This window comes from Cyprinus carpio, chromosome A11, assembly GCF_018340385.1.
Source record: "Cyprinus carpio isolate SPL01 chromosome A11, ASM1834038v1, whole genome shotgun sequence".
Classification (NCBI taxonomy): domain Eukaryota; kingdom Metazoa; phylum Chordata; class Actinopteri; order Cypriniformes; family Cyprinidae; genus Cyprinus; species Cyprinus carpio.
The window spans coordinates 9,608,079-9,632,150 of record NC_056582.1 but is presented as its reverse complement, the minus strand read 5'-3'; the positions used below and the strand labels follow the sequence as shown (position 1 = coordinate 9,632,150).

The 24,072-nt window shown below is 37.2% G+C and overlaps 1 protein-coding gene across 5 annotated transcripts in view; it reads right to left on the bottom strand.

Annotated features, from left to right (window-relative positions):
• Positions 1–24,072, bottom strand: part of LOC122146588 (neuroligin-1-like) — a 233,748-nt gene that overhangs the window by 147,258 nt on the left and 62,418 nt on the right. For 2 of the 5 annotated variants that reach the window (XM_042766169.1, XM_042766167.1), the window contains exons 2-3: positions 22,769–23,595; positions 22,215–22,274 (exon numbers count right to left, since the gene is read on the bottom strand). In XM_042766169.1, the coding sequence (XP_042622103.1) occupies positions 22,215–22,274; positions 22,769–23,264 (556 nt within the window). In that variant the 5' untranslated portion in view covers positions 23,265–23,595. The remainder of the gene's footprint in view (positions 1–22,214; positions 22,275–22,768; positions 23,596–24,072) is intronic. The other 3 variants (XM_042766170.1, XM_042766171.1, XM_042766168.1) reach the window with 2 other exon arrangements.

Here is a 24,072-nt window from a genome sequence, read left to right as displayed (position 1 = left end):
AAAAAGCTTGTATAAAAGGTTTCTACAAAATATTAAGCAGCACAACTCTACACGGATAATAATAAGAAATGTTTCTTGAGCATCAAATCAGCATAGAATGATTTCTGAAGGATCATGTGATCCTAAATACTGTGTTGAAATGGAACAAAGTTATTTTAAATTGTAATATTTCACAAATTCACTGTTATGTGAAGTTCCACTTCATAAGTTTTCAATAAAAAAAAATATATATATAAATTAAATTATTAATAATTAATAAAAAAAAAACAAGAAAAATCCCGATTAATAAATAAATAAAAAACAGAATAAAACCCACACACTATCTATACTTGAAAATGTATACAAAATATATTAATTCACTCAGAAAGTTTATTTGATATGAATTTTATTTGAAAACATCAAAAGAAACCAGCAATAAAGAAATAAACTAAATATATTAAATTAAATAAATAGATATATACTATATTACTATATATTGCCACCCTGCTCATTAGATATCAGTATCAACCATTAATTAAACCCACACCGGAGGATCACTAATTTAATGTGTCATTTATGAACACCCGCAGGCTTGATGTGAAGCGTCATGAAGATATAAGACACCACGGCCTGTGTATGAACACTGCTGAAAGTTAAAAAGAAGTTTGCATAATATTCATGTGACCTCTGATGTAACATTCATTTAACCAAGCTCAAAATGTGGAGAATGTGAGAAAGATCCAACCCAAGCTCTCATACAGTCAACAGCACTCTGATTCAGAATTATGCATGTGCATAACTGATGCTGCGCTGCCCTGCAGGTAGAAGCGATAAGCAATCCCACTGCATCTAATGACCTATAAGCATATATGGGTCTGTGCAATAAATTATTCAGCTGACACAATGCGTGAGGTTCATTTCTGGTTCAGCACGACCCCATTTTCACGCTAAGTCCAGAAACAACTTTTGGACAGTGCCCAAATGTGAATGTAGGGAGACCTGTGGGGGTGTAAATGTGGTGGAGATTTGTCAAGGAGAAAGAATGACTTCACAATGAATAATTCAACGAATAAACACTAGCTCAACAGAACAGCCGGACTTTAAATTTATGATTCCAGCTGATGCTGAGAGCACATTATAGTATTTTCAGTATTTTCTGAGTTAGACGGTACTATCATTCGTAATGATATAATGATAAAGAGCTTATGGCTTTCTCGTGGTTCTCCGTCGGCGGTAAGAATAGAAGATGTACCTAATACTGTGGGAAAGTGCCTCCTGTAGCCCATTCTGCTAATATCAATCCAATGATCTGAGGAAATCGGCCATCTACAAAGAACTGTGGTTTTCACCATTGGAGATGAAGAGAAGCCTGAATCAGTGCTTTGAGGAACAAAAGACGGACTGCTGCTAATTGCTTTTAAAATGACATTGGGTAAAATAAAATAAAAAAGGATTAAAAAAAAAAAAATGTGAGAACTCACAAAAAGAAAGGCCAGGCTAGAATTTGAGCAATAAAACCTAATTATACCCCACAAAAGCAGTCTGTTCCATTTAGAATAAAAAAGAAACCCAGAGCAATAACGGCCATGCCATTAACAATTAGTCTCCACTGCACCTAATTAGACAGCGGAGATAAAAAACAGGTTCTAAATTTAAACCATTTGCCTCATATATTCTGAGGCTCGATACACTGTGCAAATAACATCTAAAGACCCGCAGCACCTAGGGATGGTTCATGACTGGCCATTGAGGAGTAACACAAGGCTATATTTGCTGCTTAATGGTAATGAACTTCTTTAGCTAAACTCCAGAGAGGTTACAAATGGCCACAGGACCCCTGAGGGTAAAAATCCCTAAATGGTTATTCATTCAATCCTACAGAAAGTGGAGAGACACTACATTGGGGAATATATCTCCAATTACAATTTTGCTAATGCCCGGATTCTATGTACTTCACTGAGCCGTCATATAGCCGGTGAGCTCTCTGTTAGCATTACAAATATTTCATAAAGCATTAAACATGACATGAAACTGTGCTAGCAAGCCACTTTACACTCATATTGTGGTGTACTGAAGTGAATCAGGATATTTAGGAGAGAAAAAAACAATGATTTTATGCATATGGAATTGACTGGTGAAAAGTGGTGTCTACATGACAGGTGGTTGAAGGGGAAGGGCTGAAAACTAAGAGGACTTATTAAGAAATAAGACATTTCTGACCAATCCTGCAGTGGCAACTGTTATTGTCCAACATTTTCTCAGGCAGGATTTTAGTCTCTAGTTTATTATTTTTATTTTTATTTTAATTGACAAGGATAATTTTATAAAAATAAATAAATAAAAGAAAAAGTAAATATTATATTATTATATTATATATAATTAATTAATTTATAATTAATTTGGAATGTTTATTCCAAAATGAACATATCTATTGCAGTTAGCAACAATAACCAAGAAGGCAGAGCTTAGAAAATCAAAATTGATGAAAGATTACAAAGAAACATTGTTGTTCTCTTTGGAGCAACATGTATCACTAAATCGTTCACAAAATGACTAGGAATGTGTATTAAGAAAGTAAATAGTCAATTTTGCCGACTTCAGTTAATTCCCCTTTGGAACTAGCAAGCCATTTTCCTCCTAAAATGTATCCATAAAAACTAGAGCTGGAAAATAAAGAGTAAATATACTGCACTGCTTGTAATGACAGTAAATAACAAGTAAGTGGTCTCCTTTGAAGGAAGCACTCATAATCTTAACTTCTCCTGGATTTGTGATGGGCTTGATGAAATATAAGACACTGGTCAAAAGCCAAAGTATTACCAAAACTATAATGAAAAAGCACATGGACTGGCCAATGGGCCGCTCCATCCTGTCTGTCAATACAGCATAGATACCAATAAACCCTCTTACCAACCACCCTCCCAGCTTAGCAAATAGTTATAAGACAACCCTGCAGTCCATTTAAATGCCAACAAATTAAACAGAGAGCCTTTACGCCCTTTCCTCATTAAATTCAAAAACCTTGTAAATGTTAAAGAGAGTGTTGCTTGGTATAGCGCACATGCTCCCATTGTAGAACTGATTGGTTAGAACACTGAGAAAAAAAAAAAAAAAAGCCATAAAGCTATCCCATCGCACACCTTGAGTGGCCTTTTCCATTTGGCAACGGACTTTGCCAGATTGCCTGCCTAACTTGCATTTAGCATCTCGCCAACCTTCGTATTGCTTTGACCTGATATGACAGTAGTTTTTGCATTAACGCTTGGCAAGAAAACTCCTGACATGGCTGTGAAACGTATGGCCATATGGAATTATTGGCCTTGTTCCAAAACGTGCTGTTGGTACACTTCCCCCATGGCAGTCTTCCATTTTCTCCTTCCCTGGGCATAAGACACAGCTTGGCATTTTTCGACAAGACCGGCCACTCTCAGAGGTGTGAACGCAAAGACCGGATCACTCTGCCTCACCCTTGTCTTACAACGGTGTGATGAATAAGCCACCTGCTCTAATCTTCCCAGCTTCCACCCTCGATTTGTCCATGTACCTTTCGTAATAAGGCCCCATTTTCAGAACCACTTAGTCGTGGACAAAAATAAATGTGGCACACTTTAACAAGGCAAAATCTGTTTCTACTCGTGGCTAAGATGAAGAACCCAAAAATCAGAAATGATTCACATTTCCCCCACAAATGCCAAACAGTATTTATGAGTAAACCACAAGCTAGAAGTTTATCTTCCCTGTCACTGTTTCTAAACTCAATAAGCTGTAAAGATTTAATGACTATGCTGCCCATCTGCCTTCACTTGGAGTGTTGCAGAGCTGTTAAGATGTTAATAACAGTTGCATATAATTCAGTTCGAATCTATCTTTTTTATATCTTTGGTAACAATTTACAGGCTAATATAAAGGGCGGAATAGCGCTATGTGACGATCTCTCGATGGAGGACATCTGGATGCATCCAAGGTACACACAAAGGTCAATGAACTGCAAAATTTCACATTAAAGATGCACCAGAAATAGCAGGGTTAAACCCGTTCAGATAAGAGCCCGGAGAAGAATACCCTGAATACAAAAAGTTAGCGTGCAAACACGATGTGTTCACTTTAATTTGACTCTGTAATAGCACTCATGGTGATGTACTTTAGTTTCTCAGTAGCCTTCTTCACATTAAAAAAAAAACCTTAACTAACTGACTCATGACTGGGATGATCACTGGAGATTAGCTAATTACCTTTTAATGCATGAATACTGAAAAGTCATTAAAAGTGGCTCAACCTAGCAACTAGCACCACAAGACAGATGTGGTGGTGTTAGAGTGTCAAGGCCTTCTTAATTAAACACACTCAAACTCTCTGCCAACTATTTCTTTGCCTCTGAAAGCGGAAACAGAACCACGAGCCATGATTCTGCCGATCTTAAAAGATAAGAAAGGGTTCTGAGTATATTAAAGGGGTCATGCTACAATCTTTTCACAATGCCAATCGTTTGACAGGGACAGCTGAAAATCATGCAGTGTGTATAAGGCTTAAGCCTGAGTAGTGTTTACATACTCTAAGTAAATAATAGCACATAATTTAAGTTAGTTAAGACATTAGTGTTTGCAATGGCAAGTATTGCTATTATGACCGCTCACACTTAGGATAGGGATCTCAACAAAACAGCTAACCTTAAAAGCTAAGACCCTAACTAAAACGGTAACTATATACACTTTTAGTGCCGATGTCACACGTATGTTATGGGTTTAGCTGGAAGAAAAACAAAGAGAAAACTGGAGGTGGCCAATCCAAAACAACACAACACAACACAACACAACACAACACAACACAACACAACACAACACAACACAACACAACACAACACAAGGAGGCTACATAAGGAGCTTGAAATGTCATCTTGTTGTGTTGTTGAGTTTCAGAATCGATGGTGTACAGGCTGCAATTAGAAATTTTATTGCATACCTGTTGCCACTGCCAGACGAAAAAGAAAACGACGACAGCTGTGGTTAAACACAATAAAACACGCAGGAACTGGACAGAAATTATCATCAAAAATGCTTGCATTTGCAGTGATTGTGTGTGGTGTTCAATTTGTGTAAATCTGTGGTGCTGAGAAAAGTATGGTGTGTATGAAATAATATATGCGTGCATTTGTGTGTCTGTGTGTAAAAAAGTGACCTGACAATTTATATGCTTTTCACTTTGCTGACTTCAAGAATTATTATTATTATTATTTATTTTATTTTTTTTAATCTATTGAGATTAATTGTGAATCATTTGTGGTTGTATGTGCATTGTTGTGACTGATTGTGACTAGAATGTTTAAAAACCTGGTAAGAAAGAACAATCAAATACAGAAAGTTCAAAAATTGATTTGCAGTGTCTGGAAGTTTTATTTCTAGAAAATATTCACATCTTACTTTAAAACTGTACTGTAATGTCACTGTTAATTTACATCATTTACAGGAGGCATATACTTTAAAATAACTCTTTGGCTATTACATACATACATCTTCAAATAAAACCTTAGCCATCATATTGAATATTTAACAATCGCAGCCCCGGAAAGTAAGTGACCTTATATATAAATTAATTTAAATTAAATATTTGTAATTATTATTATTTTTTTGTGCATTGTTAAAAAACAAGCTAACAAAACTTGGTAGCTACAGTTAGTGAAGTCGTCAGGGCAATCATTCTGCCTCCACCTATGCTCCGCCCACAAAAAAAAAAAAAATACATCATAATGTTTACTAACTGAAAAAGGGGTCTATAACAATAACTATATTAGGCAGTTATACTTCAACAGTGCAAGATAAATTTGGCAAAACAAATAAACTCAGAAAGTCTTTTAATTATGACATTTTCTTAGTCTAAGAAGATGTACAATACATCCACAAAGACAAACGCAGAGGTCTGTTTGGTGTAAAAATGACCCCCCCACCACTCTGAAGCCATCCAAAGTGAGTCTGACCTCGGCTACCCATCAGGCGGGAATATAATAGATAATTTGGCCAGTAAATGGCAGGTATTATTGCAGTGGTCTCCTCTCGGAGGCATATGATTTAGAAAGACACTGAGGTAATAGCTTTGCAAATTTTCTCTGCCATCATTCCACGCTTCTGCACATCTGAGATGTTGGGAGAAAGGTGAGAAGTCAATGACTATCCATCCAAACATCATTCTCCATTTATTCTCCTCTCAGCTCTTAAATACTAAACACGGTGTGTGCCAGGCCCTTGGGACCCCCACAGACTGTACTCCAGCAGGTCAGTCAGAAAGGCCTGTGATGTCTGTAAGTTAGTAGTAGACACCACTTTTATTTATTTATTTTAATTTTTATACAATATCCACAGATCTAATGGTGTACAGTACTTGTACTAGTAAAGATCAGAGTGATGAGCATGAGTAATAATTCTAAATAAAGGTAATATGCAACCATGGGCTCATGCATATTAATAAAGGCAACATTCACCCAGTAGTCCAACTGATTGGCTGAAAAACATACAGTAAGTAGGTGCTAGTTATATTATTATTAGCAATTAAACATTCTTTTGGTTTGTTGACTACTAATGAAATATGAGATTTCCATTTGGTCTTAAAGCCAATAATAATAATAATAGTATAATAATAGTATACCTGATTTTAGTGGTTGGAAGAGGCTTCCGTTTGGGGAAGTTGTGGCCTAATGGTTAGAGAGTTTAACTCTTAACCCTAAGGTTGTGGGTTCGAGTCTCGGGCCGGCAATACCACGACTGAGGGGTCCCTTAAGCAAGGCACCAAACCCCCAACTGCTCCCCCCAGGGTTAAATGGCAGCATAAATAGTGTGTGTGTGTGTGCGTGTGTGTGCATGCGGGTGTGTGTGTGTGTGTGTGTGTGTGTGTGTGTGTGTGCGTGTGTGTGTGTGTGTGTTCACTGCTGTGTGTGTGCACTTTGGATGGGTTAAATGCAGAGCACGAATTCTGAGTATGGGTCACCATACTTGGCTGTATGTCACGTCACTCGTTTGCACCATTTTGTGCGAAATGGTTTACATCACAATACTGCCACTTAAAACAAAGTCCTTTAAATTTTTCAAGTTCTTCTTTTTCATCCTCATATCAAACTCCTAACGGGACATATCAATTGAAACGACTGGACTTCGCCTTCAAATGAAATTATATTTGGACAGAATGTATCTTATGTACTCTGCACATAGTGCATACTTGCACATTAACACACTCTCTCAATGACATTTTAAATCTTTCCTTACAACAATTGCCACAACTGAGTCATGCATCAGTGTGCAAATTTAGTCTTCAGCTTTACAAACACTCCTCCATGCAGTTGGCGTCTCTGCGCTCTGACTGCTGTCCATGAAAAGCAAACAAACAGGAGGATGTGTTAAAGCCTCCAGCTCATCTGTGGCTGGCAATTTTGGGAATTATCACATAGCGGTAAATGTAAAAATGCTATAATCTGCGTTTTTTTCCCCCGTTCCCCAACCTATCACGTTCTATCAGCCTGTTTCTCTGAGACTGCATCCTGCGAATACATATTTGAAATATAAGCTGTTAGCATTGGGGAAGATTTGAGCATTTTAGATGTTGCTTTTATCAGGAAAAATACCAATTAACCCGTCTTTTCACGTAAAAAGGGCTCTTCCGGAATCAGAAACAAAGAGAGCCCGGCACAATTAAGCGTATGCCGCTGTGGTCAGGGACTGATAAGCCACACAATCCGAGAGACAGCAAAAAAGAGGAACTCTCACAACACACTGACAGCACTCGCAGGATCAGGCCAAACCACAATGACACAAATTACGGCTCCACAAAATGCTTTTGGCTGGCAACTTGGGGCATATTTCTAATTCACAGACAGGGACAGAAGAGGCTGGAGAGGCTGTTATGGAATGTGACCATTTTCTCTCTTTTTTTACTGCTTTTTAGGAAGGAGGAGGAGCGGAATTAGCCAGGCTTGTCACAAGGGTTTCCTAAATGCCAGCGTGTTGGTTAAATGAAAAGCAGCAGTTCAGATCACTGACAGATTTAGTGTGGAAAGCCTGTGAACCGCTTTATTGTAGCATACGGTCTTACATCAGAGGTTTTTTGATGCCAAAGTCCACCCAAATATAATATCAAGGCAGCTATAGTTTTGTGTAAACACATCCATTCATTCGGTTCGAGGAAACACAAGGGTATTATAATGGTGCAATAAAAAAAGTGCAAAGTTGTTTCAAAATTAAATTGACCTACATGCTGTTTTTAGACTAAATCTAAGGCAAATGACTAAAATATCTGAAAATATTTACTTGTGTTTTAACCTCATAACTGGCAAAAATTGCCAGCTGCCCCTAGATTGTTGTTGTTTACATTTATTACACACTAGTATTATTAACCCAAAAAATGAAAATAGATAAATACATTAATAGCATTTCCGTTTTATTTATTTTTTTGTTTGTTTTTTGTACCTTAAAACAATAGGAACAATGGCAAGGACATACAAAACATTCGCCAGATAGATTTTTTTTTTCCTCTCTTAAGATGTTCCCAGACCCCAGTTTGAAAAGCCCTGCCTTAGACTGAAACATTTCCTACATAAAAAAATAAAATAAAATAAAATAATATAACCCCAGTAAGATCACTATATAAAAAGATCTATCAATCATGTGAATTGATAGAGGCATTCATTTTTATGTAACACCTTCATTCTTGTATTTTTTTATTTTTCACACAGCTACAAAATTCAGCAAGATTGTCTGTCTTGATACTGTGAAAATGTACCGGGACTGACCCTCGTGGGTGTTGTGCTCTCTCGCTGCACAGGTGGGCAGATGGATCCTGTGTCTGTTCCAGCTCTGCTGATCAGGGATCAGGTGGCCTTTCTCACAATGACGAGACACAACATGATGCCCAAATTACAAAAATAAACAGCTTTCTGGAAACTTCCCAGGCCATGCATACTCTGCGATCCAATTCACCTGAGTTCTTGTGATCATGCATCATGTATTGTTAAAAGCAGTGCCCATCATTTCTGAAAGAGCATGTCTGGGACACTAAGATTCATTTTTATTTGTTTGTTTGTTTTTGTACCTATGTGGGTGTATTGACTGTTTATGTATCTGAGTGATTTAATTTTTGTATATATTATTATTATTATTGTGGCATTTTTTTCTGATTGTGAATGTCTTGTAACTTTGACTTTATATCGTACAATAATGACCATGTATCTGAAAATATGTATTAAAATGCAAAAAACCAAAATATTATATATACATATTAAACATAAAATGTATAAAAGATAAAATGTCCTTATTTTGGTTATAAGAGTCATAATTAAATCATTTCTCTTTACATATAGCATAACTGCGTGCATCGAATCTTTACATTTCTCAGTACTGCAACTATATATATCTCACAATTACATCATATCACATACTAGCAACCGCAAATCAACCAACCTAGCAACCAAAAAGAACACCATAGAAAGAACAACTGACATTATATATATATATATATATATATATATATATATATATATATATATATATATATATATATATTATATATATGATATATATATATATATATATTACAGTAGTTGATGCTTACTATTAATATCCCTTGAGACTTGAGATAAATCTAACCTGGATAACACTGCTCACGGCTGCTGCTCGCTGCTGTGAACACCTACAAACCTGCAACAACAAAACGCCGCATCTCACTTCCAACTCCATCAGTGTGGGATGGAACAAGAAGAAAAAAAAAAAAAAAACACACACAAGGAAGCAAGAAAAAAATGTCAGTCTGATATGAAAAGACCTCACATCCATGGGGCCTTCGAAATATTCAGCAGAGACTGGTTCACTGGAGTAGATCGAAAGGAAGCTGAAACCTGGTTTACAACTTCCTGTTTATGGGCTTATGGGACCACATTGAGAGGAACGCACCTCAATTCCACCGTATTAAACAACAAATTATATTTTTTTGGAGTTGCAAAACACCAAATTGTTATTTTTGGTTCTTGCCTTACCACATGTGTCTTCTGATTATATTAATATTGATGGTGACACACTGCTGTTTTAGCTGTGGAAGCCTGCAGCTACAATCTGTCAAGAGCTCTCTGGTGGCATGAGACGGCAAGTCTGTGCGAGCCTTTCATCACTGCTGCGTCTTCTTGTGCAGTAGAATAGGTGATGTGGGGCTACAGGACTGTGAAGGGGGTCCATACAGCATGGTCGAGACACGCTGCTGCTCCACTGGAACGCTCTTAAAACAAAGGGATAACAGTGGAAGGGAGCCTGTCACACCCGGATCCCAGAACAGAGCCTTGGCGTGCCATGATCTACTCAAAAAAGGCTCTCTCTCCCTTATTTTCTTTCTGCCTCACTGTGTCCTTGTTTCCATGTTGCTGACTGTCATACTGCACCATGTTGCATGATTAATACTGAATGGAATTCAGCAGGAACTGTGACATGTTGTCTGAATATGAAGCTTGTGATTACGTTCCAAGAGAATCTGCAGTGTGATATAAATTAACAAATACTGAAGAGTCAATATTTACAGTAGCACTGACCTCAAATAGTTTCAAATGACACTTGTCAGTTGTTCTTTATCAGTCTTGATTAAAAATAAATAAATAAATAAAAATAAAAGGTGAAGTGTATACATTCTAAAAATTACATATGTAATAGAAATGGTAATACTATTACATATGGAAGCCCATATTTATAACATGGGGGGGGGCATTTTATTATGAGATAATAAATCATACTCATGGCATATCAAGTCATAATTATGACACAAAAAGTCAAATTTATAAAATATTAATTCAATTTATGAAATTATGACTTTTTTTGCCTTATGTAATAATTATGACTTGAGGTCATACATTTGACTTTTTATGTCATAATTTCAACTTAGATATTAGTCATAATTATGACTTTCTTATAATTTTGACGAAAAAGTTGAAAAAGTGAACTAGTCCTAATTATGAAAAAAATTAAAAATAAATCAGAAGTATGCCCGCAAGTCACAACTAAATAATTATTATGACTTAGTATCTCATTTTATTTTTTTTATTCATAAACATTTAATCCTATACTTATAAGTTTTTATTATGATTTACATTATAATTTTTTTTTTTTCTTATGAGGTGGAAATGGGCTCTAGTTATAGTTGTCTTTAAAAACATATATACACATCTCCTTTAATTATATATATATATATATATATATATATATATATATATATATATATATATATATATATATATATATATATATGTACACACACACACACACACACACACACAAATATATATATATATATATAGACACATATATATATATATATATACACACACCAGGAGACTAGAAATTTCCGAAAAAGTCATAGAAAACCAAACGAACTTTAAAAGGACTCTACCAGAAGTTATTGCACAGCATTTGCCCTGAGAGCAGGATTGCAATTGTATTCAAACGCACATCCATTTTGTGCTGCTGTGATGTTCAGGGTTACAAACATAATCTGTTTTGCACAAATTTAATATACACATCATTTTCATATAATAAAAATGTGTAGGAGGAACTGGAAATGTGCAGAGTTTGCTTTTGGCTAAACTCATCAGCAAATGTCAATCATCTGAATGTGTTTTTTTTTTTTTTTCTAAACCAGAGTTTTTGTAGATCAGCTAATACTTTACCACATAATGAGATCGATAACGTTATTAATTGCATTTTGCAGCCTCTGATGGCACCACAGAGGCATCAGGCTGGATATGAATCTGGTGTATAAATATTATCAGTTAATTTAGCGGAAATTTCACACACAAATCGCATCATGTTATCAGACAGGATATATCCCTATCCCTATGTCTTATTAAGGCTCATTCATTTGGATTTCTTCTCATGTCAAATATTATATGAGAACTTAATCCTGGCCATATTTATATCCTTAAGAAAGCTTTATTGAGATTCCATGCTTAGGGCTGGGCAATATTATATATATATATATATATATATATATATATATATATATATATATATATATATATATATATATATATATATATATATATAATAAAAATATTTACGATTAATCCGAAATATACACAGGAAGATACATACATAAAATATTGTCAAAAGGTTGAAAGATATAAGGATATACTTTTTTTTTTCAGATCTATTGCTTAGCCTTAATCTCTTTATTCTGTAGTTCACAACAACTCTCTTCATTGTTCATGATACATGCTGAGGGACACAAACAAGCTCATTCATAGACTGTTGTTTGTCACGGCTGCACACCACTGAGTCACATCTCTCTCAACCACTTTATTCCTGCTCTGTGTAACACCACACATTCATTTTAAGAGATGATTTGCACTTTAAAAATAACAACGTATTGTATAACCTAACAAGTATCATCAGCTCTATATATATAAGTCAAATGCAGAATGGTTTAATTAAGAGTTGGAAACAGGAAGTAGTTTGCAGTTTTCATTGGACCGAATGAGTGAAATTTCCTTGGCAAAATCAGCATTAAACGTATTGGTTTTAAAACGAGTTGTGCCTTTGCATCTAAATCTGCTCTAAATGACAGTGTCTCCTGTCAGAGAAAAATAATTGCAAATGGCTGTAGATGTAGTGGCCGCAGAGGTCTGCACTTACAAGAACTGCCACAGTGAAGAATTGATGGGCTTAAACCGTCATTAATATTCAAGGTGAAGTCCCTCTCAGTCTCCAGCACTGTTTAGCCAATCCTCCACTCACAAGCTCTAGCCACACATTACTCCATCTCTCTCTTTCTGTGTACCATAATTTCTGCTTATTTTACCTCTTGCACTCACTGCTTTTGCATATTTTACCATGTTTTGGGGATTAAAAAACTAAAAGTAGCAGCACTACTAACCTAATTAAATTTTTCAGTAGTTTGACAGTACCTCAGCCCTTTTCAAAACCAGAAAGTGTCTAATGAATAGCTGTAGAGCATGAACAAATGTTACACTGCTATATGTTTTGTAATATTGCATTGACATGGACTCACCAGCACTGTGTCTCCTACTCCAAGAGAACCGAAGGTTGCTGGCATATTTGGGCTGGATGCTCTGGAATGGTGGCTTCTCCCTCAGAGCCAGCAAGCCTGAGGCACCCACTAAGCTTGGATACCATCAGAGCCCTGGAGAATAAGCATGCTGATCAGGCCACCCCACAGCCAGGAGCGGACCTGAACCTGACAGATCTGTGGCCTAAATCCCCACCCCCAAATCACTTGCCTGTCCCACCTGAATATGTGTATGCTCCTGTCCCATCTGGAGATCTTCTTCCAACTATGTTCCTGTCTGACTTCCTGGTCCCATCTCCCTTGCTGGTTACGGTCAGTCCCCTGGATCCGTCGGAACTACTGGTGTTGTCTTGCTCCTCGGCTCTTCACCTTCTGCTAGGACCGTGTGGTTCGTCAACTTCGCCTTGGGTTTCCACTCCACCAGCTTGGCATGACGCTGAGACCTCGGATCTCCAGGCCCATGTCTACACCTTGGCCTGTCAGCCAGCCGACTCCACGTTCCCTCATCTCCACCATGGCCTGTCTTCCCCTGGGACTCCTCTGTGCTCGTCCATCAAAACCAACCTCAGTGAGTCATTGCTCATCTTCACCACGGACTTCTGCGCCTCCGGCTGTGATTCGATCCTAACCCCTTTGTTTCCACCGGGCTCCTTTCTTTCTTCAGTTTCCCCATCATACTCGCTCATTCCATCATATCCATGGTAAGCCGAGTCCCTGTTTCCGCCTCGGTCACAGTAGCTCCACCTTGGGCTCCCAGGCTTTCGATGATGCCCTCGTCCGTCGGCCTTTCTGCTCCCAGTTCGTTCCTCCACTCACACTGGCTCCGCCTCCATCGAGCAGCTTCAGGGTTCCGCTCAGCCCTTCAGCCAAAGCTCCACACCCTGGTTCCTCCCATCCTGGGCTCCACCATGGTGTTTGTCTCCTCCAACTCCTCTGGAATCCACACCTCTTAAAATCTCCACACCTACCTCCAAAGCCCCCTCCCTCAGTTGGACATTATACAGCCTTTACAAGGGGGCATAATGTCACGATTATGTATTATGTATCTGCATTTAGAGTTTGTACACGTTAGTTCCTTTGGTTACAGATTGTTTAATCCTTGTCCAGCTGTTCCTGTTTAATTCCCTCATTTACTATGGGTGTATATATACTCCCTTTTCTCTTCAGTCCCTTGTCGGTTATTGTTTGTGTTGAACGTGGTTGCGATTCTTCTAAGTTTGCTATTTTATTAAAGACTCTCTTTTTCTCATCTTCTCCTTTGTCATGTGTTTCCTACAACCACCTTTCCATGACACTATGTTTTTGATTCAGTTTTATATGAAAAAAGTTAAATAATAAATAATAAATTCCATAAAAAATATTGTTTTTATACAGTTTTTTGTTTGTTTGTTTTCTAAATCTAACCAATCTATCACCCAAATTGTCTTAATGAAAAAAAAAAATACAAAAATGAATAACTGATGAATAACAGTTCTATATTTTAAAATAGCTTACATTTATTAGCATTTTGTTGCAAACTTCTATAAATTATAGTAGTTATAGTAGAAAAACTAGTTTTTAAAGTAGCTTCAAGAACACTGATTTATACTTATATCTCTCCCTGCCTGTCCCTCATTTAACCGTGGCCTGTTAATGTGATTTCCTGTCCTTCATTATTCAAAGGCTCTCTGTGTGTCTGGGCATGAGGGGCCGTCTGCAAGATGTGTTACTTTTGCCTCTTTCTGCTCGTTATGATCTCTCTCTGTGATTAAATGACCCCTTCAGTAATGACATCCAGCACAGACAAACGGCGGAGGACGTGGTGAACTACTGAAGCAGCAAAACGCTGCTGTGACACTGCCCCGAGACGGCTGCATGGCCGCCGATATGTTTAATGAAGGGAGTGATGAGTTATTGATGGCTCCACTCTAATTAGAGGTCTAGAAGTGTCCGCAGCAGTCATAGCGGTGACAGCAAATACAAAGACGGGCATTGATTATGTTGGGATGGACTGACTTTGGGTTTTGCAGTCTGGAAGAGCACAGGCACACAGCTACTGTTCTAGTTGACTGGCGCAGGCCTATTCCGATTAGTTACACTTCTTGGATCAGAGAAACTAATTACTGGCATTAACTTCAAAACCAATAATGAAAGGTTTAGGGGTGTGGAAAGTGCTTAGACAATCTTCAATTTGGATTCAGACTGATAATGTTTTTTTGGTTTGTTTAGAGCTATTCTAAAATCTAGTGAGCTGTCTTGCTGTCTATTCTACATAGACAACATCCTAACTAAAACAAATGTTTCAAAATAATATTTTAATGACATGTTTTGGCTTTCATACACAAGCTACTAAGACTCACAATGGATTCTAATAGTGATTTAAATTAGCATGTTGCCATGCTAACAGCACAGTACTTTAATTATAAGAATAAAAACATACAATAGTCACAAATATTGGGTAAAATAATTTCATAATTAGACTGAACTACTTTTATTGATACAAAGCACTATAATGAATATTTATTTAATCTCATCTGTCATCTTGTATGATTTTTATCCCCTCAGCTCACTGCAATGTATTCTTGGATTGTTTTATATTTGAAACATGCAAGCAACATCGACTGAATTTGGGTAAAATAAGGTATCTTAGAGGGTGATGTAACTTGGAAACACACATTTGCAGCTCACAAACTTTGGATCAAATTTTTGTGTTAAAATTTTAGCATAACATTGGCCTGTCGTGTGAAAGTGTACTATGATGACTTTTAAGACTGTAACACTGTGATATTATTTTCAGGAAAAGTGAGCTAATTTTACTACCAAATTCTCATCATTGTAATGCGAAATACAAAGTCTAATTTTCATTATTGTGAAATGGAAAATAGATTAATATATAAATTAAATATCATGGTTGAATTTGTTGTACTGCCTACAATTAAATTAAACTAATTGATTCTGTGTGTGAAGTTCCTTTTTGTAAGTAACTACAGATAAAATGATAATGAATACATAATGAATACAATAAATGTGAATAAATGTAAATATATTTTATTTAAAATTGACTAGCGTAATGAAAAAGCATAATAAAATTTTTAGAAAGACAATACCAAATGCATTGTATTAATGAGAATTAGGGATAAATGTGCTGAAATAATGTCACAACAAAATATTCAAAGGGTCCTATCAGTAGATTTTCCTTTTTGTTCATGCAAAATATGAAGATGCAAAAGATATCTTAATGGGTAACATAATTCTGGCCTGTGTTCTGGAACATATCTCACAATGGCAATGCACAATGTGGCAACTCACAAGTTTTTGGACCAAACGTTTGTGTATTATAAGTTACTCTCTTTTTTTGCATTAATTTGATCTAATTACAACATAATAATGCCCTGTTCTGTGACTTCATTCTGTTAACTCTCACATTCTATGTAGGCTGGTATCAATTAATAACTCTGACTACATAGTTTCATTTAACGCAATAGCTAACTTTTGTTGTCAATAGCCATTAACAATAACTAGTTTTCAGAAAAGTGCTGCAGATAAAAGGAATGAAGCAACCTAGACATCTTTTCAAACATGCTCGGAATAAGTGACGTGAAAAAGTGAAAGTGACGTGACATACAGCCAAGTATGGTGACCCATACTTAGAATTCGTGCTCTGCATTTAACCCAACCAAAGTGCACACACACAGCAGTGAACACACCGTGAACACACACCCGGAGCAGTGGGCAGCCATTTATGCTGTGGTGCCCGGGGAGCAGTTGGGGTTTGTTGCCTTGCTCAAGGGCACCTCAATCATGGTATTAAAGGTGGAGAGGGCGCTGTACATTTGCTCCCCCTACCTACAATTCCTGCCGGCCCGAGACTCGAATTATCAACTCTCTAACCATTAGGCCAGGACTTCCCCACTTCCCCATAAACACAGTTACTGAAAGCAGAAATATAGGGGGGAAATCTCTATACTCCAAAGCATATATAAAACTTCATTATTTTGTCCAAGACAGCATGCGTGGTGTTTGTTTGTGTATTCAATGAACACCGGGCTCTAGGTTAAACGTGAGTCTCTCATTGTCATTTCAAGGTGAATGAAGCATTTTGACAATCTCTCCTGCATATGCACCATCTGCGACAGTCTGTCCCTTCACTTCCTCTCTGCTTTTTTCTCTCCACAAGGTTCAGTTGTTGTCATCTACGTTATGAGAAAATGGTTTGAGCTGATCTGGGAGCAGTGCCAGGTGCCACACACCAGTCTGTTTCCTCTAATATGCTCCATTTTAGCATAAACTGTAATTAAAGCAACTTGGCACTACACTTAGCACAGGAATTTCACAGTTCAGACCAACGGCTTTAGAGATGAAGAACACAACAGCATTTGTTCACTTGAACTGTTTTCTTTCCTTATAGTTTTACAATATTTTCCATTAAATAAGTAATGAAACATTAAGAACAGAGTGACATTTTCTGGGGGCGGGTGGGAATTTAAGAACCGCAAAAATTAGGACGAGGGACGAGTCATAAATCAGCAAAACAGCCAAGAACTAAATTATCCTAATCCCACTTTATCTTTTCAGATACAACCAGAGATCCCAAATCTACTGGAAATCTAAATTTAGAGAGTGCCAGGTTGGTACAAATAACGGTCTCTGCTCTGGAGCAGAAAATTATTTGCTTTTACTGCATTTTTACATGCATTTCTTTGTTTAGTTTACCCTCTGTAAGATTAATAAAACATTAATAATATATCTCATATGTCTCTGGTAAGGTTTAACTTTCTTAACTCTCTAAAATAAAGTCTGACCTAGTCCAGGGGTTTTTAATGCCAAGGAAACATACTGTATAAAGATAATATTTTAATCAATTTTTATTTAAAATCTGGTTTGATTATTAGCTTTTATTTGTCATTGTACTAAAGCCAAAACACATTACTGAAAGTAAGAAGAAAAAAAATCCTAGAAATATACCACAAATAAAACTATTCTTAAAAAAAATAAAATAAAAAAAATAAATAAAAACGTTTATTTATTTTCTGCCCTGTTGGTTCCCTTTCATTAAAAGAATGACTTGCATGTAAATCTGCATTGTCAGATGAAAGACTGGTCAAGGCAGTTTAAGACTGCAATAGACTATTGATTGTTTGTTGTTGTTTTTTTAATGATGTGGTAAAGGCTGAGGATGAGTGTGTGCGAGTGGGACTGAATCAGTGATTAGATTTGGATAAAATGATCCAGCAGTGTGTTGTTAGTATTCATCAGTTATGGTGAAACCGTTCCCTCGTTATTAACTGAAACATCCTCACCTACACAACATGGCCTTCATGTCACACAGGAAGTTCGTACAAAAGCACAGTGAGCAGAAAATTACTCTGAAACAATGGTGATAAGCATAACCTACAATAACAGTTCTCTGTCCCACTCCTACACACACATTCAATATTCAGATATATTCTGAACAAATTGATTTAAGAGTCAGAACACTGGGTTTGCTAAAGAAAGCTGACTAAAATGCACGTTAAGTTTAGAATCGGGAAACATGGAAAGCATTTTGTACCCACCCATATTACGGTTTTAAAACATCACATATACTACAAATGACTAGTTAGCAATTTGTAAATCAGTGTTGTTTGCTATCCTTGTTTTAAATGATACTTCATATCATGTGGCATGTTTAGGTGAGGTGTCTATCTATCTATCTATCTATCTATCTATCTATCTATCTATCTATCTATCTATCTATCTATCTATCTATCAAAAAACAATCCATCTATCTGTTTTTCAAAACAAGTGAGCTCATTTTATCACAAAATTGTCACTGTAGTAATGTCAAAAATTCACTCTCATTACTGTAAATTGGAAACATTAATATACAAATTAGATATATAAAATAAATATCATATAAAGATAAATTATACTGCCTTTAATTATTTTTGTGTATGATGTACCTCAATTAATTCACTTTTAAGAAATTACAAAATAGTATCAGTAAATGTGTTTTTAACTAAAACTATTCAAAAAGACCATATTATATAAGTAATTACTTTATTATAGAAATGAAAATCATCATAAAAAATATTGATAAAAGACAATACAAGATGCATTAAAATAATGAAAATTAAGGATAAAATGTGCTAATAGTAGACCTTAATTTTGTTTATACAAAATAAGCATACAAAACTAAACATTTTTTTTAACTGTATAGGTATGGGGGCTTTTGTAACCATTTAGAATACCCTAGCAACACCTTAGCAACCACCCACAATACCCTACCATGACTGCTGCAAGACTCGTACCAACAAGCACTCAAATTTTGTAAAAATGTAGATAATCATCCTTATATAAAGAAAAATTTGAATAAACACAAATGTTTCCTGCAAGTATACAAGATACAGTGAGATTTTTATCTAAAATCATCACTTGAAAAACACTATTTCCAAAGCCCCAGGGTACTCCAGTACACCCTGGTAATATATACATGTATAATGAATAATGTTCCTATAAAACACATTCAAAAGTACTTTAATACCAGAACGCAACACTTTTCTCAATAGACTGACTTTCAAAACATTGCATATCCCACAGTGCGAGATTTGATTCGAGTCACAGCGAGTTATAGCGAAGTCCAGGTTATTCTGATCACCCCATGTATGTATGATTCCAATCTGATTTCCTTTGAGAGTTGGACAACCTTGAACCAGAGGAATCCTGTTGCTGTGTCACACTGCGGCTCTTTCCGCCCACGCTCCGCCGTCTACTGCAAGCTTCCAAAACAAGTGTGACAAACCTCTTACTTGCAGACACAAACTCAGCCTCGCTTTCTCACACCTCTAACTCTACGCCCTGCCAAGATGATCAAGTTTCTCCCCGAGTTTCTGCGAGCACCACCCCCGGCCTCAATACAAACAGACGTCTGCGCTCATCTCCACCCTTGCCGCTAACCCTGGCTCCTCCGCGTGCCATTCACCCAGCCAACACGGAATGAATTTCAGCTCAGGCTTTACAGACCATCTCAATTGAGGGTGCAGAGAGGAGGCAGAAACTAAGAGGGAACAAAAAACATGGAAAGCGAAGCAGTGGGGCTCCAAATCCATTCCTGTCTTAGCGCACTGCAAGCATCGCACATCCCTTAGGACTACCATCAACCACTGCTATACTGGGGCAGGAAAAAAGCGAGAGAGCTTATTGACAGTCCCTAAATATTTGTGACGCAGTTAAATAGCATCAGACGGTTTCACATGAAAACCAACACTATTAAATTTTCATTGAAGGAAGCCCTTGTTACAAGCTCTGAATTAAGTTTTAATAGCTATACCGTGGCTTAATCCATTGTCTTTTTATCAACAAAGATTTTGATTTACGTGTCAAAAGCATTTTTTTGCAGTAATGCCACAGAAAACCCATTTTTAAAAAACAGTTCCCCAAAAAACCTTTCAGTAAAAACCATGATTTTCATTTTAATAATTTTTAATTATCTAAAGAACATTTTAATAATTTAAAGAATCTTTTCCACTATAAAGAATATTTTTGGAATGGAAAGGTCACATGGATGTTAAAGATTCTAAACAGAACCATCATTGCCAATAAAGAACCTTTACTTTAAAGAGTAAAAGGTGTAATGTCTTTACAGCGTTCTTGACAGAAGTGTCCTTAAGTCAGTAAGACCATGGCAGCTGTTCATGTTATTTCAAGGTAGTTAATTACATAAAGACAAAATAAATAAATCCATTAAATAATGCTCTTATCTATCAGAAGTGTAAATGAATTAGGCTTTCAAAATCAAGGTTTCCATTAAAATAATTAAAGGTAGATATGTGAATTTCAAATCCAATTCAAGTATAAACCTTGAGGTCTAAAAATGAAATCCCATCGCTGCATTTCCCCTTAAAAGACAAATTTTCCAAAACAGCATGGGGGAGCCTAAATGAAAATGGAACTTGTTCACAAAAAGACAATTCGAGTGTAGGATGAAATAAACCATTAAACTAGACTTGAATTAAATGTGATATTCTTAGCAAAAGAGAAGGGCTTTTACATCGTTTACAAAGAAATTCTCAATCCGAGCAACTTCCTCACTCAAGCCTCTCAAAGCCACTCCATCTAACGCTGCAATTTTACTAAAATGCCTCCATTATTTTTCAGGCACGAGAGATGTTGCTATTCAAACAATCCCACAGTTGTGTTGATGGTGGGTCTTATTATACAGCATGCTGGAGACATGGATTCAACTGCAAACATTAGAGATGTCATAAATGTCAGCAAATTCACAACAGTTTCTGCATTGTGGACTAAACATTCATGATAAACCCAGAGCAAGATGCTATCTGTGTCCTCACTGGATTGAATTCTTATTTATGATTTTTTTGGTGCTGTTGAAGTATTTTGATTTTTATTTAATTCCTGAATAGATTGGATGTGTGCTGTAGATTAATGCAGATGAGAATTAGTTTACATAGTCAGCAAGTGACCTTCAACATCGAAGAGTAGTTAAAATGATGTCAGTTGTTGAATCAATGTTTAAAAAATGTTGATACATTGTTTATGCTTACGGTTGTGAAAAGGTTAGCAAAATACTTTGGAATCAACATCGAAGTTTGAACAAGATCTGAAAATTAAGCAAGCTGAAACGACGGCAGACTATCAATGTTGATTTGATTTATGAAATCAAAACACAATCTAACCTTTATCTATGACAGTGTAAATAAACATTAAAATGCCGAATGGGTCACATTAAAGGGATAGTTTACCCAAAAATTTAAATTCTATCATCATTTACCCTCATGTCAGCAGAAGATAGGACAATGTTCTCCAGCTGGATCATTTTATGGTTGTTCTTGTCGCCAGGGAGGCTGTTTTAACAGGATACTTTATATAAAGCGAGCTGTCACCAAACCAAATGTTCAGAGGGGCCGAGGTAAGATACGTCAGGGTGGAGGAGCTAGAGACATTATCTTGATGAAGCTGTGATCAATACAGCCAGTGTAAGCCAATGAAAACCAGATAGCATCTCTTTTAATTGATATTAGACTCTGCAAGTTCAACGTGTGCCCAACTGATTTAAGAGATGGCTCTGTCTCCCCAGTTAACTCTTCGTGGTGGGAATCAATTATGGCTTCTTCTCTGACATGCGACCTCAGAGAGCCGAGATCTGGACTCCAGGTGTTGTAGAGCAGGGGGAGATTGTTGCCTGTTCTCTATTGGGTTTCATGTCGGTGGATACATACCTCCTTTTCTACAAATTTTCTTGCCGGGTTTTCTGGCACATTCCTTGGATATTCTTTTTACTGCAAAATGAATAGAAGACTAAAAAATAACATGGGAGTCCTTTATGGACATCAGGAGCATGCAACAGCACAACTTGACTGAAAGAGGAAGAGAAGAGTTTAACGAGAAGTAGTTCTCAGACTTAAATCATCATTATCATCATGAGTACTGCATAAAATATTCCCCCCTTTATGGTTCATTTATGGGCTGTTTACACTAAAGTGTGTGTCTGTATAACAAGTAAAGGAAGGGAAAAGAAACCCGACCACCTAAAATGGACGTGGTGCAGCACACAGAGAAATTTGCATGTGCAGGGGATGGTAGGCAGGTTAGGACACACATACAGCCTTGCTCACACGCACACTCGCTCACACGCATTAAGCAGCAGCATGCATCGGACATGCAGATATCATGCAATTTTTTTTTTCTTCGCTGCACTCATTCTGCATTAAGGAAACTGACACAGTGAGATGACAAAGACAGGTCTGTCCGTCCTGCCCGCACATGAACTCACCATCCTCCGTTGGCACGTATATGTTTAAGAATAAGCAGTCCTCGCTCTGGTCCTGTATGTAGGATGACACCACTTCAATACTGTTGGTGAACCAAACCGGCAGCATAACGTCCGGTAGTCTGCCCTCCAGTAGGGTTTGGGGACAAACGGGACCAAACTGAGTTGCGTTACGGATATCTGACCATGAAACAGGCGGCTCAGGCGGTTGGAAGCGCCTTTCGCCTGTGGGAGGTGCTGCGTAGGGGACGCCCAGGAACTGGATGACAGGCCCCAGAATATCATTGTTGAGTTCCTTTTTGAATCCCCGCAGTTTGCCATAAGTTGTAGTGACAACGGGGTCCGTTTCATCCAGTTTTTGCAAAGCTGCCAGCTGGGCGTGCAGGGCCAAGCCTAATATCCAACACAAGAATGGCAGATCCAGACTAGTGCTGAGGCCTAGCCGCGGACACATGGCCCTCCAGACGCCACGCAGGCGGTTTGGCTGCTGGAAGGGCATGTTCAATCCTCTTCACGCTAGTCCCGCTAAGAGCGGACGTACTAGTTTATATCCACTTGCACGTAAGAAACGATCAAACCCAAGGTGCCAGATGTTCCGAGAGCGAAGCTGTCAAAAATCTCAAAGCCTCTTTGCATGGCAAGTATTCCCACATGGAATTAAATATGGATCCGAGCAACATCTTCATCAAGACCAGCTATTCGTCAGGTCCCATCCTACTGACAACACAACTTTCCATCCTGGCTATGTATGGGGCAGGGGTGGGGGAGGCATTTGTAGTAGGTTGTCCACAGATAAATCAAGCCCGGTGTAGTGGTTGGTCTATATCCTGCTGGGAAAAAAATAAATAAATTAGTGGTGAGACAGATGGGAGAACTCTGCTTTATTGGCGTCTGTGATCTTGTGTGCCTGCTATCCAGCAGAATGTTCTAGAATCACAGCTCACCGGCATGACACAGCACCTGTCATACAGACCCATCGAGACAGTTAAGCAGAGTCTCGGCCACCGTTAAATCAAATACTTCTCCAATACACTCAAAAGCTGTGACTATATAATAAAGCAGGACTTAAGACACAGTATTGGAACTCACTTTGTCAGGTGGCATTCTGGGGTTTAACACAGGTGTTGTAAAAGGTAAATCTTTTTCAAATGATAAATATCATTACATTTTACATTCTGAAGTTGCCTATGAATAGTTATTCATAGTCTGAAAATATGAATACAAGATTTAAAATGGGAAAAAAAATAGGTATGGAAAAATATAGTTGACAGCAATGTACATATATATAATTTATTATTAGTATTGTT